Source organism: Poecile atricapillus, chromosome W (assembly GCF_030490865.1).
Source record: "Poecile atricapillus isolate bPoeAtr1 chromosome W, bPoeAtr1.hap1, whole genome shotgun sequence".
NCBI classification, from domain to species: domain Eukaryota; kingdom Metazoa; phylum Chordata; class Aves; order Passeriformes; family Paridae; genus Poecile; species Poecile atricapillus.
Genome location: NC_081288.1, coordinates 6,322,394 through 6,337,003, shown reverse-complemented (window position 1 = coordinate 6,337,003; position 14,610 = coordinate 6,322,394). Strand labels below are relative to the sequence as shown.

Genomic DNA, 14,610 nt, shown 5'->3' with positions numbered 1-14,610 from the left:
TCCCCCACTCTTCCCTTCTTTGTGAGTTCACTCCCATTTTTTTTCTGCCTCCTCCTTCCCAGCAGCACAGAGGGGCAGGGAATTAGGGTTGTGGTCAGTTCATCATGCATTTTTTCTGCTGCTGCTTTTCTCCCGAGATGGGGACTCCTTGCAGTCTTCCCTTTCTCCAGCATGCGGTCCCTCCCACAGGCTGCCCAGACCTGGCCATGGAATCCCCATGCAAATGTCTGTCTGGTTCTACTTTCTTTACTACCTTGAATTTTACTGTTTTTCTCCTAATTTTATCTAAAACATATGAAACTATTATATGTGGTACAGCCACAAAAGATACCAGCCCTCTCATTTAAGTATTCACTGTAGCCTGAGAAAATAATGTTTATTTTAGTTTTCTCAGCTGAAATCAAAGCACTGCTTCCTATCTTGTACCTTTTTTTTTTTAACACTGAGCAAAAATTACACCTTTAAGAACTAAAGTAAAAATGCGTGTTAGGAAAAAGAAAAAAAAATCTTCATCTTGCAGTTGCATCAGTATCAGTCATCCAGGAATAGCAGTGAGCTAATTAAGCTCAGTGGAATTTTCCATCTGGCATCCTTTGTTAGGCTGTATAGATTTTCCTGCCCTACTAGGGTAAGCTGCAGTAGGATATTAAAAGAGGTAATAACTTTTGTGTTACTTTAAAGTGGATGTCTATTTATGTCTGATGTAGCTTTCTCTGGCTCACTTCCTCCATGGCTTCTCTCACTGAATTAAGGAGCTCCTTGTTCCCTTCAGAGCAGAGAAGGAAGGGAGTTGTTTAACATTTTCTCGCTGATAAAGCCTTGAAAATGTCCAGCCAGAAGACATGGATGTTAAGGGGATCTTGGTAATTTTGGATGCCAGTGAGCAGGTTTTGCCAATACCAAGGTTGTTTTGCAATAAAGAAGGCCATGGGTGTTTCTTCCTTTCTTTGCTGATTCTAGTCAAGTGCTGACCAGGGTAGGGTAGCCCATACTTAGAGAGGGTGGTTTGCAACTGTAGTGCTGTTCCTACAGCCCAAGATGGGCATCCCTCTATTCCCGTGGCTCTGGAGACAGGGGCTGTGTGGAAAGCACACCTGTTACTGGGGGACCTGTGGTTTTGAGACCTTGGAGAAGGGAGGCTGTGACAGCTGTACATAGAAACTGTCCTTGAGGGCACCTCTCTGACACAGCCTCGAAAAGAAGAAAAGGCATTTGGTATTTCCAATGTAAATTCAACAATCCCTAAATTCAAGAGTGATTTCAAGACCATAATGAGAAGAATTTTCTTGGTATACACCTTTGATTTCCAGAATTCCTTGATGCAGATTTTTTCCTTGTCTGTTATTTAAAACAACAGCTAAATTCTATAAATGCTCAGAAGATATGGGTAGAATTTCTAGCTTTGCTCTAATTTTTTCCTGTAGGACTACATGAATAATGCAATGCTTAATAAACAATATTTATATATGGATAGATTTTTATAGTGTCTGACTTTAATAAATTGAAGTGCTTACCAGTGAAAGTTCCATATTAAAAATATGTTGGTGAAAATAGTTTATTAATCCAGTGTTTTGTAAACAAGACAGGCCCACCTTCAAGGTGTGAAGCCCCTCAGGTCTGTTCTTGGGACAGTTTCTCACCTGTGTTTCAATATAAGGATCCTGAAAAGGTGGGCAGGAGGGTCCTGGGTTAGATTTTTATGACTGAAAGTTTAACAGACTTTGCAGCAGCTGAAGGCCTTAAATCAAAGATAAAGGTCTTGTACCTTAATTTTAAAGCAATGTTGGCAAATTTGGAAGCTGCCTGTATCCTTGTGACTAAAACTGGCTTTAAACTGCAGTTCTTCTAGTTTTCCCTGTCTTTTCTGTATTCAGGGAAAACAGCAAAGTTTGAAACTTGTATTTGCCATAAATTAAAAAATGTTTATCTGGTTTTTAATTTTGAAGTTATATATTAATAAATTTATTTTAAGTATTTTTTATTCAGTGATCTATGTTACACAGTCATCAGTGATAGTGCAGAAATGTATACTAGCTCAGTAATCTATTAAATAATGTCTGTTCTCTCCTGTTAATGAGCCTTTAGCCAAAACAGTAGGAATATGTTAATCAGTTTGACTTTCCTGTTTCTGATTGTGTCTTTCTTTTGGTTGTGTTTTGTTTCAGAGGAATTTTGGATTTTTCTCTTGTACTTCAAGAACACACAAGTAGCTTTTTCAGACAATGCACTTCATGCTTTAATTGACTAAACTATTTTTTCTGCTTTGTTTCTTGTGTGATGCAACTACTTCACAATATTATGAACTAAAATAATACATTGAGTTATACTAATATAGTTAGTATATATCCTTAGCAGTTTTAGACTTTGGCTTTGCATCATTTAAAAATCTTTACTGTTGAAAACTTGCATGATCTTTAAATACATGATCCAGATAGTTGTGTTGGTCATTGTTTGTATTGCTGTTTAAAACTGACTTTTCAAGGAAGTATATTTTCTGGAAGAAGTGTGGAATTAGGAATGTAAAATAGTGGTTAATTTTAGAAATTCCTTTTTTGCAAGGGCACCTTACAGATGTGCAGCTCGTCACCTGTATCTTCTGGCCAATAACCAAATCTGTTAAGATTTCTGTTGTTTATCTGAATGCAGATGTTTATAAAATAAATTCTTCTTACTGTCAGTACTGTAAAAGTGACACAGCTGCAAGAGAGGCGAACAGTGCTTTTAGTTTTCCCTTCAGGTTGTCCAGCAGTGTTTCATTTAGCAACTCCTTTGCCAATGATGGCATATAAAGGAAGGAGGAGCAGAGGTTGGCTTTCAGACAGAAGCTGGAGCTTCTAGTGCAGGCACTCAAATTTTTTTAAAATTCTCTTGGACTTGTAAACTGAAGAAGATGGGATGTCACCGATCGAAAATAAACACAAAATTTCAAGATGTCATTTTAAGAGTTGTTTTTATGACCATTACCGTCCTTGAAAATTGTGTTAGAACAGTCAAAGTGCATGTATTCTGGTGCTGAAATTAAGGACTAGACTGTTATTCACCAGAGAGAGCACTTAAAGCACTTTACTCCAATTATATGTCTGCTACTCAATGCACGAGGCTGTTAGTGCCTCCTGAAGCAATTATCTGTAAAAGTCTTGTAGTGGAGATCGACTTCCACTGGGTGGTGGCCAAGGCTTATTTGAACAGATAGAAGTCAAGAGGCAAACTTTCTTTAATATGGCTTGTATTTCTTATCTTTTGGGGAACAGTCAGATCTGCTCATATTTGCTTTTCTCCTTTTCATGTCAGGGAATATGTTTGCCAACAACAAACAAGCACCTGATTGTTCTTGTTTTGCTTGAATTGTCTCCCTCTACTTCCATTGCTCTCCTTCCTCACCCATTTTTCACCCTATTTCCTTTGTTGTTTGCTTATTTTATGCTATACTGCATAGAAGCCAACTGAATCACTAGCTTTCTTTTAAAGGAAAAATAGAAAATCTATAGTTCCTGCTCTGTAAACTCTGATACAAGCTATTACAGTGCTTGTTTTTGTGAAAACCCAGTAACTAAACTGTCTAGGAACCTACTCTGTTGAAGGAAGGAGAGAAGGATGAAAGTAAAGATATCCATATCTCACAGGAATACTGGCAACTTGGGAAAAATCTCATTGCCCAGATCACTTCAGAGGGCAAAAGGACATTTTGATTGTACAGGTCAAAACCGTCACAGATGAACTAAACAGCTTTGTCTTAACTTCTAGTTATAAAATGCGTTCAGTTCTTGTATGTAAACATCACAGATTGTATAGAAAAGCACTTGTCCTAAAAGTACTTGTAGAATTCGGCAGTTTCTCCATTTCTCAGTCAGACCGATGTGTCCAGACAGTGAATTAACTCAGATCTTGGATCAACAACACAAACAGATACTCAATTGAATTTCCTTTAAAACATCCAAATAAAATTTTTTCATGCTCAAATCTGAGGAGTTTGAGCGGTGAGTGTAGTTGAAGTATTAAAGGAGATGGTTGAGAGCTGTGTGTGAGGCTTTAGGCAGATTTGGAGTGGGAAAATGGTAGATAAAAGAAATGGAGCTTGAAGGAATTGGTGCTTTTGCATGCTTGTCTGGTGAGCTGTTTGTGTACCTCTTCAGGTAGAGATGTTTGTTGTGACTTGGTTTCTTTTGTTTGCTTTGGCATTATGGTTTCTTTTCCTCAGCTTTTTTCTTTTATTACTTTTATTCTTTCTTTCTTACTAGCATGCAGTGTCATGGGTTTCTTGCTGTTATTGATGGTAGTGGACTGCTTTAAGCATTCCCAAACACAGTTGGCATGCTCTTTGTGCATTTGAAGAGTGTCTCATTGTGGTCATGTGCATGGTGTTAATTTGGTTATCCTCTACTTACTTATTTTGTGAGCTTTTTTGGAACTTGGGGAGTTTTTGTTTTGTTTTGTTTTTGTTTCACTGAAAGTGGCAACTCTGTGCATGTGTTTGCATGGGTATTGATATATGATCTGTACACTTCAATTAGAATTAAGTAGCTATTTTGCAGTTTCAAAAAAATTTCCTTCAGAATGTGATCAGTTTGCAAGGTGTCTTTTTGCTGCAACATCATAGATCCTTACACAACTCCTTTCCTCCCTGTACTTTTTATGGCTGGAGGTGATCAGTGCTGGAGCACCTTTGAACCAGAACAAGGCCTGTTCTGGTAGCCTTGATTACTGAGTTGGTACCTCCAGCAATGTGGCCTTGCTTAGTTCCACAAGCAGACGTGGGTGACTGAGCAACCAGTGCCACTTCTTTGTGTCCAAATTGGTCAAATTAAACCAAATTTTGTGGAAGTCCTGTGGCTGAGGTTTAGCCTCTATTTCTTCTTTTCCCCACTGAGCCTTTATAATATGTTCTCATTGTTCTGTATTTTGTTTTCCCTGACAGCATTAAGCTCTGGTGTTACCAGCCTATAAACACGGTATCATGCTGTTAAAATGCAGAGGTTTTCTTCTAAATGAACTATTGTCTTGCAACACTTTCCTTGTTACTCAGGATGTGAATTAATGTTGAGTTCTAACAATTTCACTACAGACATGGCAAGATTTCTCTGATAGTCATTTTACAGCTGTGGCTTGTGTTATGGGATAGATCATCCAGACCATGCAGCCCACATATGCCTGGTTGTAGGGTGTTCCTTTACCCTGAAATGAGAAAGAAAGGTGACACAAGGCAGCCTCGATAGAATTCAATAAAAATGTCTGCAGTATTCTCACTTGGGTTTATTAGAGCTTCATGGTAATTAGGAAACCTTAAGTGTGTGAAATTAAAAACCAAAAACTCAGACAAACCCCACCTTTATTGTGCAACCAGGTATATTTAAAGGATCTCCTATTGCTCTGTAGGCATTTCTTAGAGTAAAAGCTGGGAGAAAATAAATCAGTTCATGTTTTTGGTGACCCTGGGCAAATGAAGGAAGCATTGCAGCTACCAGAGGAACTGGTCTTTCAGGTTTTTATATATATGACTAGAACATTTTAACTTCAAATGTGGAAGAAAGTAAACGCTTTTTCTAAAACATGTCTTCCATATAAAGATAGAAATTTAATAATTTAGCGATGTTGCAGAGCCATTTTCTTGTGCTATTCCATAACTGCTTTGGATCTCCTGGAGGCTATAAGTGGATTAGCAGCCCATAAAGATTCGTTCTGTATGGTTTAGATGGCAGGTTTTTGGTATGTATTTTGCAGGTACCAAAGTAATGTTTCTTAATGCAGACTTCATGCTATTTTCACATTCAAGATTAGTAAGACTGAAAGCACTGTAATCTATGGTTTAAGTATCAGGAATACTTATTATGTGCAAAATTCACTTTTATTTAGGAGGCAAGATCTTCAGCTTTGCCTAATGGTGTATTGGAGGATGCAGATGGAATTAAGTGACACAAATAAATGCCTCTTGCCAAACAAAGCAAGTTCAGAAAGTGAACTCCCTATTCATAAACACTAAAGGACAATTTTGGAGAGGCTGTATTGCAGAGCTGTTAAATCACCTCTTCTACAGCATCTGTGCAACTCCTTCCTTTTTCTCCTCCTCTGTTCTTCCAGTGGTGGAACACTCCCTTGCTGGGGGTGCAGGTTTTAGAGCCCTGTTCCAGATTTTATTTGGGAATAGTGGGGACCCATATGGAAAGAGACCAAACATCAGACTTGTAATTCCAGCAGCCGCTCACTGTAGCCTCTTACTGAGGCTTGGCCCCACCGTGTGTGCTATATATGAAGTGAGGTTTCTGAAGTTATTTCTGAAGCAAAGGGTATGTTTCTATATGACGTTTGGCCCTTATGAAGAAAAATGAAGAAAGCACTAGTTTAATTGCTTGGCAAATCTAGGCTGTTTCTTTTAAGTGCATTTATTTAGTTATCTTCTTATGATGGCACCATTGTGTTCTTCTCTGCTGTCCCAGCTATGGCCTGGCTGGCTCAAACTCAGAGTTTTCCTTTAGTTTATATGGCAGCTGATCCATGCTGCTGGTTTGTTGCACTGTTATAACAAATAGCAGTGACCTTGGCTACTGGCTATCCTCACTGTATCTGTATCATGAACCACTCATCAAAGATTGAGCTCCTGCTCATGCCTGTATAAATGAACATAGCTCACTTGTAACTACAGCACTTGTCAGGGAGAGACATTTGTGTGTATTCACTCCTGTGAACCCTTATAGAATAAACAAAAAGAATTTAAATTACAAATACCTTGAAAGTGAGGTGCTAACTCTCTGATCTCTGATGGGATGAGATTCTGCAGTCCTTGTCTTAGGAAGAAACAGGGATTAGACAAAAATATTTTACCAACAGCCATTTTATATAATTTATTTTGCATAGCATTTAAGCAAGGGTAGCCATTTCTTTTTTCCTCCTTACTACAAAGCTTCTGTTTATAAATAGATACACCGTAAATAGGACTTGTTTGGTAATGCTGACTTTAAAACTTCTGGTTTTTTTTAAATGCTGAACATCAAATGAATTAGATCTAGATTAATACATTTAATGAGAAGTGCATGACCTTTTCTTCTTATAATGGGAAAGTAATGGATTACACAATTAAATAAGTTATATGCAAGTAGATATGATAAAATACTTTGGCTGCTATTATGAAGGGTGTTGATTGCAGTAGAAAATTTGATGTGGATTGTTCTTTGAGCAGCATTGAGCCATGAAACACTTCTTTATTGTTTCTGAATGTCAGTGTGGGTTGCTCTGGGTACACGCACAGTTGATGTTCAGCACTGGCTGTTGCAGTGTGTTGAGCTCCAGTCTGGGAGAACTTTCCATTCATGTTCTCATTCTGTAAATGATGTCCTTGTGTCCTGCAAAACCTGTCCATGGAAAACTCAATTCAAACCATAACGTGGCCAGTATTGGTGTCAGCTGCTTCAGTTGTTCCATATTGATAAAAAGCTGAACTGAAAGAAAGATTCTGTGTATAGAGCCTTTTACTGCAAGTTTTTAATACTGAGAATGAAATTTCTAGGCAGGAAAGGCTTTAGGGGGAGCATGGTCTTAATTGTGTAGATGTTAATGAGGAGCTACACCCAGAAGATGTCATCTGGGAGCTTTATGGATGTGAGGGAGGAGCTGATGGTGTGGCTTGCGAGAGATGAACATTAAAGGATGCATGAATGGAAAACTATCGATTGGGAGAGTGATATTGGGAAGGATTTTTAAAGTGGACAAAGTAGTTTGTTTAATGAAACAGTGTGAGGAGGGTTCCATACAGAGTAGGTACTGTAACCAACATGTCATCTAGGAAAATGTTGGTTTTTTTTTTCATGCTAGAGCAAAAGCTTGATGAGATTGCATCAGCTGTAGGAAGGAATAACTGGTTGGGACGAAAGGCTAAAGAAAATCTGCGTTTGATGTCAGTATACAGAAGAAGAACCTTTGAGGTGTTCAGCAGAATGGTGACCCAGGGAGAGGCCCAGTTAATTTCTAGCTATGTGTGCTTGCATGACAAACAGATCAAAGAAAGCTTCTGCACAGAGGTGAATTTATGTTATCCCTTTTCTTGTTTTAGGTAAAGAAGATGAATTTCCAAAGAAGCCATTGGGGCAGATTCCATCAGGACCTTCACCTTCTGTGCTTAACTCCACTCCAATGCTTAATGGACAGAACAGTACTGGTACTCAAGCAGCAAGAAGGACAGAGAGAAGACCATCCATGGAAGAAGAACCAGAAAGTTCACCAAATGACCGAAAAATAATTAATTCTGTGGAAAAGAAACCTTCCTTAAAACAGCAAAAGATTCGACCAATAGAGACACAAAACAGTTTGCCTAAGAATGACGTAGATAGCAGAAAAAAGCCTCAGCTAACAGACCAAGACAACTCGAGTCTATACAATAATGCAGCTGCTAATCAAAATTCTAATGCTACTTCCAATACCAGAAGGGAATTTGTACCTAAGTGGAATAAACCGTCTGATATCAAAATATTGGAAAAGACAATGAAGCTCACTGCAGAGGTGAAAGGGAGGCCAGTAAACCATTCTGGTTTGGGCCCACCACCAAGTCCTGGAGAAGTGCAGCCTTTGAATGTAAAGCAAAAGGTGAGGGTTTTGGATGCTGATGAAGGTAAGCGAGGGTCTAATGCATCTCAGTATGACAATGTTTCAGAGGATGAAACTGAGAGCGAGAATCTTGTTGAAGAGATGCTTGAGAGAGCTCATCCACAAAGTCCTGGGCATGTAGCATTTTCTAGTAGTCCAAGAAAGCAAATGGAAAAAATACCAGCTCCATTAAAAATACCCAATAATTACATCTTCACTTCACAGCCCAGATCTCCAAAATACGCATCTCAGTCTGATGGTCCATCTCATGGACTGAATGTAAAACAGCCACTGCCAGGTTATAGTAATCCCCCTACTTACTATGGGAATTCTCCAAAGCACGTTTCCAGTATAGGCAATACAAGTTCTTCACCTCTGCATTACCACGGAAATCGACCCAGCCCCTCTGGAAGGCCATACCCTTTTATGTCAGTAGATTATTCCCCAAATAAGCTGCAAATGAATTCCTATCCTGCCAGTCGCCAAAATCCTCTTTCACCAGCCCCTGCTCAGACAGAAGTTGCTCCTGTTGATGCTTACACCACCAGCTTGAGGTCCTCTCCAGGTGTCAAATTCATAATCCCTCCAGCAGATTATTTACCAGAGGAGAGAAAGTGGCCAGATGCCACCTACATCTACAGACACGAACCCTACAGGCAGCCCTGGAGCCAAGACCTTAACAAAGGTCACTTGGATAATTTCCAGAAATACCAGCATTTCCAGCCAACACCTTTACAAGACCGCAGTCTTCCTCCTGTTTCTGTGGATAGTCCAGTGAGATACAGGACTTCCCCAACCTTTGAAGAGAATGGTTCCCCACAGTACCAATATCCAAGCCCATCAGCTCAAGCCCAACACTATCAGAGCAGAACTGATGGATTGTCTATGCATGAATCTGTGCTTCTCTGAGAATCTGGCTATGCTTAGTGAAATGGCAAGAACCAAAACCAGTTGAACAGTACTGTGTTACTAGTAGTCCACCTCAGTTCTCTGAAATGTGGATGGTTCATGTGAGTTCAAAAATAATGACACTATTTCAGAGATGTTTCAGGCTTTGGTTGAAAGCTGGTGGAGTTCTTGGACTTGCATGGAAGCTACTGGAAGTGATCTAATGCACATAGACATAGCAATAAGCTCATATACACCATGTGGTTCATGCTGTCGTCTCTCCTTACATTTTAAATAACTTGTGTTACAATCCTTCTGCCTAAAACCTGTAACACACTGAAAAGTTTTATTTTGACTGACATTGTTAATGCACTGTACAGATGTGTGTGTGTGCGCCTGTGTGAGTGTGCACTTACAGTACACAAACTCATGTGGAAAAGAGCTAAAGAGTTTAAATTTAAATGCATTTAACTTTGGGCAAAGCTCGTGAAGTACTTTAATTTCATATTAATTTTTCTTTGTAATTTATTTAAGAAGCCATTCATTTTGAATGGGAATTTCTGTCTTTTTTATACAGCTGCCTCAGCATCCCAGTATCTGTTCTGGGCAGGAGAGATGCTTTGGGATTATTAATTTAATCATGTGTGAGAGTTAATTTCCTCTCCTTTGACTACTGTTTGTCCTTTTCCTCAGCAGGAAGGAGCAGGCAGGGAAAAGCAGAAAGCCAAAAATGTCTCTAATCTGGCTAAGAAATGGTGCTTAAATTCAGGGCAGTGTTTAGGGGTTTTTTTAAGTGCATCAGAAGTGGAGAATTTGTACCTTCTCATCCAAATCTACCTTCAGAATGTCGTTCTATATGCAGAGGACTGGAGCACAGTGAGACTAATGCCAGATATAGAAATGGTGCTGCACCCTTCACTTTTTGCCATGCTGTGCTGTCAGGCTAAAACTGGTTGCAGGGCCAAATCTCACAGGTATCAGAGAATTGTGCAGCTCATTGACACCTCTGTGAAGTGCATGAAGGAGATTGAGCTTTGCTCCAGGCTTGATATGTATGTATGTACTGTGTGAGCATGCAGTGTCCTTTCTCCTAAGCTTTGTCAAGTGAATTCTGTTGTGTTCTGCCCTTTTTCCCCCCAAATTGCTGGCGAGTTCATGTTTGTGATGGGACTTGCACTGTGTGGTGTTTTACACCAAAATGACCCTGACTGTTGTTAACAGGAACCTTAAACTCCTGCTGATGTAAATAATTCTAATTAGTGTTCACAGCCTTTTTTACTTTGTGTTTTCCTTTCTTTGACTGTGAATTGGGGGTGGAATTAAAAGCAGGTGAAGTGGCACATGTAGGATGGAGTCCTGTGAGCTGCAGGACGCTCTCACCTCACTGGGAGCTGAGGCAGAGGAGGGTCTCGCCAGGAGAGGTCCTTGGAGTACTGAACAGAGAGTTTTCTCTAACACTGAAGTACTAAACATTGGTATCAACACCAGTTTGGAAGGTTGTCCTGTTCCCTTTTGTTTTGTAAGGTTTGTTAACTGAAAACATAGAAACATATATTATTTTTTTTTTTCTTTAAAGAATGAGCTTTAGTGCCTATTATTGCTGCAGGTTGGCTCTGTAAGTTTTAAGGTACAGAAGTAAAACAATTTTTACAAATGGAAGTAACATTTACTTAGTGTTTCAAAACAATTTTTTGTGTATATAACGTGTCTGATGTAATTTTTAATAACTGGGCAATTTTAAATATTGAAACCGCAGCGAAGTAACTGTAGCCAAGCACTACACTGAAATCCTAAACTAAAATTGTGAAAATAAATGACTTGGGCTTACTTTAGTTCTGATTGCTTACAGCAGCTTAGAAATGTATGTATATAATATTGTGACTAAGTGTAATAATCTCAGTGTTTAATGATGGTTCTGTAATTCATAACAAAGCTGTACAATTTATTTGTGCAAACAACATGAGGCTCCAGAATATGTATCAGCGTTAGTAAATAATGTAGATTTTTATATATAAAATATATACACACTATTTTCTTATTTCATCTACAACAGTTTTATAACTGTGTACCTATTTTGATGTGACTGTATTTTTAACATGTTAAAATAATAATAATTAAGCTTATGTTGTTTTGTCTTTCTTCTTAGTTATCTGATTAGCTCCAAACTGGACTTCTGCTATTCTCAACGCAAACAATTGCTTTTCATAAATGAATCATGTGTATATACATGATGTGTCCTATTTAATTTGTACATGTTTATTTTTAGACTAAGCAGTGTGGATACAATCTATATAGTATTTTTGCATTACTGCAGAAGTGGCAAGATTATTGATTATAGTTTATTGCACTGCTAAACCTTAGCCTATCATTAGCAAAAACTGGGAGCATAAACTGTGATCATAATTTTCTGGTTTTGTTCTAATAATCTTACCCAATACCAGTTTAAAAGAGAATTGTTGGCATAAGGAGTTTGCAAAGTTGCATTGATCTAAGTGCAAAATAATAGTCTGAGTGTGGCTTCCATCTCTCACATCTGGAGAATGCTATTGAGTTATTTAAAAAAAAAAAAAAAGCAATCCAGCCTTGTGTCATCTGATTGTAGTGCAAAATACATTTTTATTTTTATTTAACTGGACAAACCAGGCTCAAGGTACAACCAGATTTGAGTCTGTCATTTGTACCAGTAACAAAACCCACTTGATGCAGAGTGAAGTGAGAGACAAAGCTGTTCCAGTGCCCTGCTGATATGGGGGTTCATCTCAGTGTCATGGATTAGACATCCTCATAAGAGCTTTTGTTGTCACTGTTTGATCTGAAAACAGTGGGAGGGGTAAGTATCAGCATTAAATACTTGAGACATTTTCTTTCTTCCTATGGTTTCATAATTTTCCAAGATCTCTGTTTTGGGCTGTATAAACTGTAGGTTTTTTTGTCCAAGTCAGTTGTCACGACTTTCCTTGTGGTTGGTGAGACAAATTCAGCTCAGGGATTTGGAGAATTAACACAGAGGAACACAGAAGACTAAGTAAAGAGACATAACTAACTTCTGTATGGCAAAAAATTAGTGAAATTAAACTAATTAGGGTTTAAAGAGAAAAGAAGGGACATTGAGTATATTCTGTGGTTGCCTTTCCTTTCACTTGGATGCTCTGCTAGGTTAGATCTAATGACTTCAGTGTAGTACTGAAGCATTTCAGTCTTGTGCAGTAAAAATTGTTGTGGCTATGGAAGAAAGACAGGAAGGATCATGGTATCACTGGTAGTCCTAAACTTTTTGGTGAGTGGGATGTGATTGCAAGATCCAGGTGCTTGCTTACCTATATAACCAAGATAGATTATACACTGCAAATGAAGACAGAAGCCATCCCTGCTTCTCCTTCCAGGGGAAGATTTTGGCATCAGATTTGGTGATCAGTCTGAATCTAAACCCTACCCTGGGCAGCTAAGGAAGAGAATCTGACCTCAGCAAAGTTCTTTCCTTTTCCTCAGATCCATCTGTGGTCAGTCTATACTTTAGGGAAGGCAACATGAGGAAAGGGAAAACCTGTTTAGCCAGTAGTCTGTTAAGGAGAGTACTCTCTCCTACATCTGCTGATGACTACTTAAAGCCTTAAAGCATGATATTATTTGCAATTGTTTCAAAATTATCAGACTGGAGTGGACAGTCCTATTTTTCTCAGGGCTAAGATGTGTAAATGTCAGTTACTTCTGTAATATATGTCAGCAGGATGAATCCCTTCTTGTAAAAGTAACTGCTCTATCACCATCAGTTAAGTTTCAAGACAAGTAGCCAGAGATTTTAAGAAATCATGGAGGATGCAGAAGAGAAGTACCTTATTGCTAGTCAAAGATACACTATTGTAGTAAGCCACAGAATAATTCCAAAATTAGATGCAAACAGTAAACATTGAAATGTCAAAAGACAGAACAGCCTTCCAGTATGGGGAAGCAAATCCAAAGCTTCCCTGAGGTAGGTACACATTTTCCAGGGAGATTTTTCTCAAGAATCCTATCCTGAATTTCACATCATCTTCAATATGACTTTGAAATGGACTTGCAAATTGCAGACTTTTTTTTTTTTAATCTCCCCCTTGGGTGGCATTACACTGCATGCACAAAGAAGAATACTATTTAAAATATGCCATCAAACGCCCACCGTTTCATTTCCAGCAGAGAACATTCCACTTTCGATACTTCAGTGAGAGGAAAATATAATCTTTTTTTGTAGTCCTTTAAATACTGCATTTTTGTGAAGTTCTGTAAATGCAGCATGGTTACAGTTTAACAGCTACTTAACCAAGTATCCTTCAGTCTCCTCTTTAGATGGCATGAAGCTACTGCATAATTTGCTGCAGTTTCTTTTTTCTTTTGGGCAATATTAAGACAATCCAAATGCTTTTAGTGGCAGAGTGGCAATGAGAAGATGACTAGGCCAACAGTTGAAATTGGAAATATAATTGCAGTCATTTTGGAATAGCCCTTAAGTGACTGCCAAATCCTGGGAAAGACACCATTTTCTGGGTTCTTTGTGCCAAGAGAACTTACTGCAGCAGGGAACACGTAGGTCCCTCTCCTGAGTGATTTGATTCTCTCTGCTCACACCAACAGCTTTTCTTTGTGCTTATGGAGTTAATATGTTAGTAGAAAATCAATGGAACTTTAGAATGAATAATCAGAAAACAAAGCTATCTTGTTCTGACTTTTCTTTTTTCCTTTTTTTTGTTAGTTTGTTTTACTGACTTTATTGTCAGCCTTGTCAAGGTGAGCTGTGTGTGATGTGATTCTTTTGTCTTCTTTCTCTAATAATGTGCCAACATGTGTTTTTCAGAGGCTTTGTGATGTCTTTTTGCTGCTGTTTTTGCTGTACATCAGAGGTTATTGTTTGCCTCTTCAGCATTTCCTTTCTAGATTATGTGCAAATTAAGAGAACAAAAATTATATTCTTAGTATTGCAGTTGGTCGTAAATTCTCCAGGAAAGCTAATTCTTGACAGAATGCAATTGAATTTGGCAGTTGGTGAAGGATGCTGTAGTGGGGGAGACTTTTGTACAAGTCCGTGGAATCCAAAGTCTAAAGTTGCTTCTGCCTGGGGTCAAGCACCAAAAATCATATTGCACACAGGCCAAGGAAGATTTTTTTGCAAAATGCTGT

At 38.5% G+C, this 14,610-nt stretch overlaps 1 protein-coding gene across 2 annotated transcripts in view; it reads left to right on the top strand.

The window, feature by feature from the left end:
• The window catches only part of LOC131591957 (USP6 N-terminal-like protein), a 109,603-nt gene extending 98,019 nt beyond the window's left edge, over nt 1–11,584 (top strand). For both annotated transcript variants that reach the window (XM_058863098.1, XM_058863099.1), the window contains one exon: nt 8,042–11,584. In XM_058863098.1, coding sequence (XP_058719081.1) covers nt 8,042–9,480 — 1,439 coding nt within the window. In that variant the 3' untranslated portion in view covers nt 9,481–11,584. The remainder of the gene's footprint in view (nt 1–8,041) is intronic.
• The last annotated feature ends 3,026 nt before the right edge of the window (nt 11,585–14,610 follow it).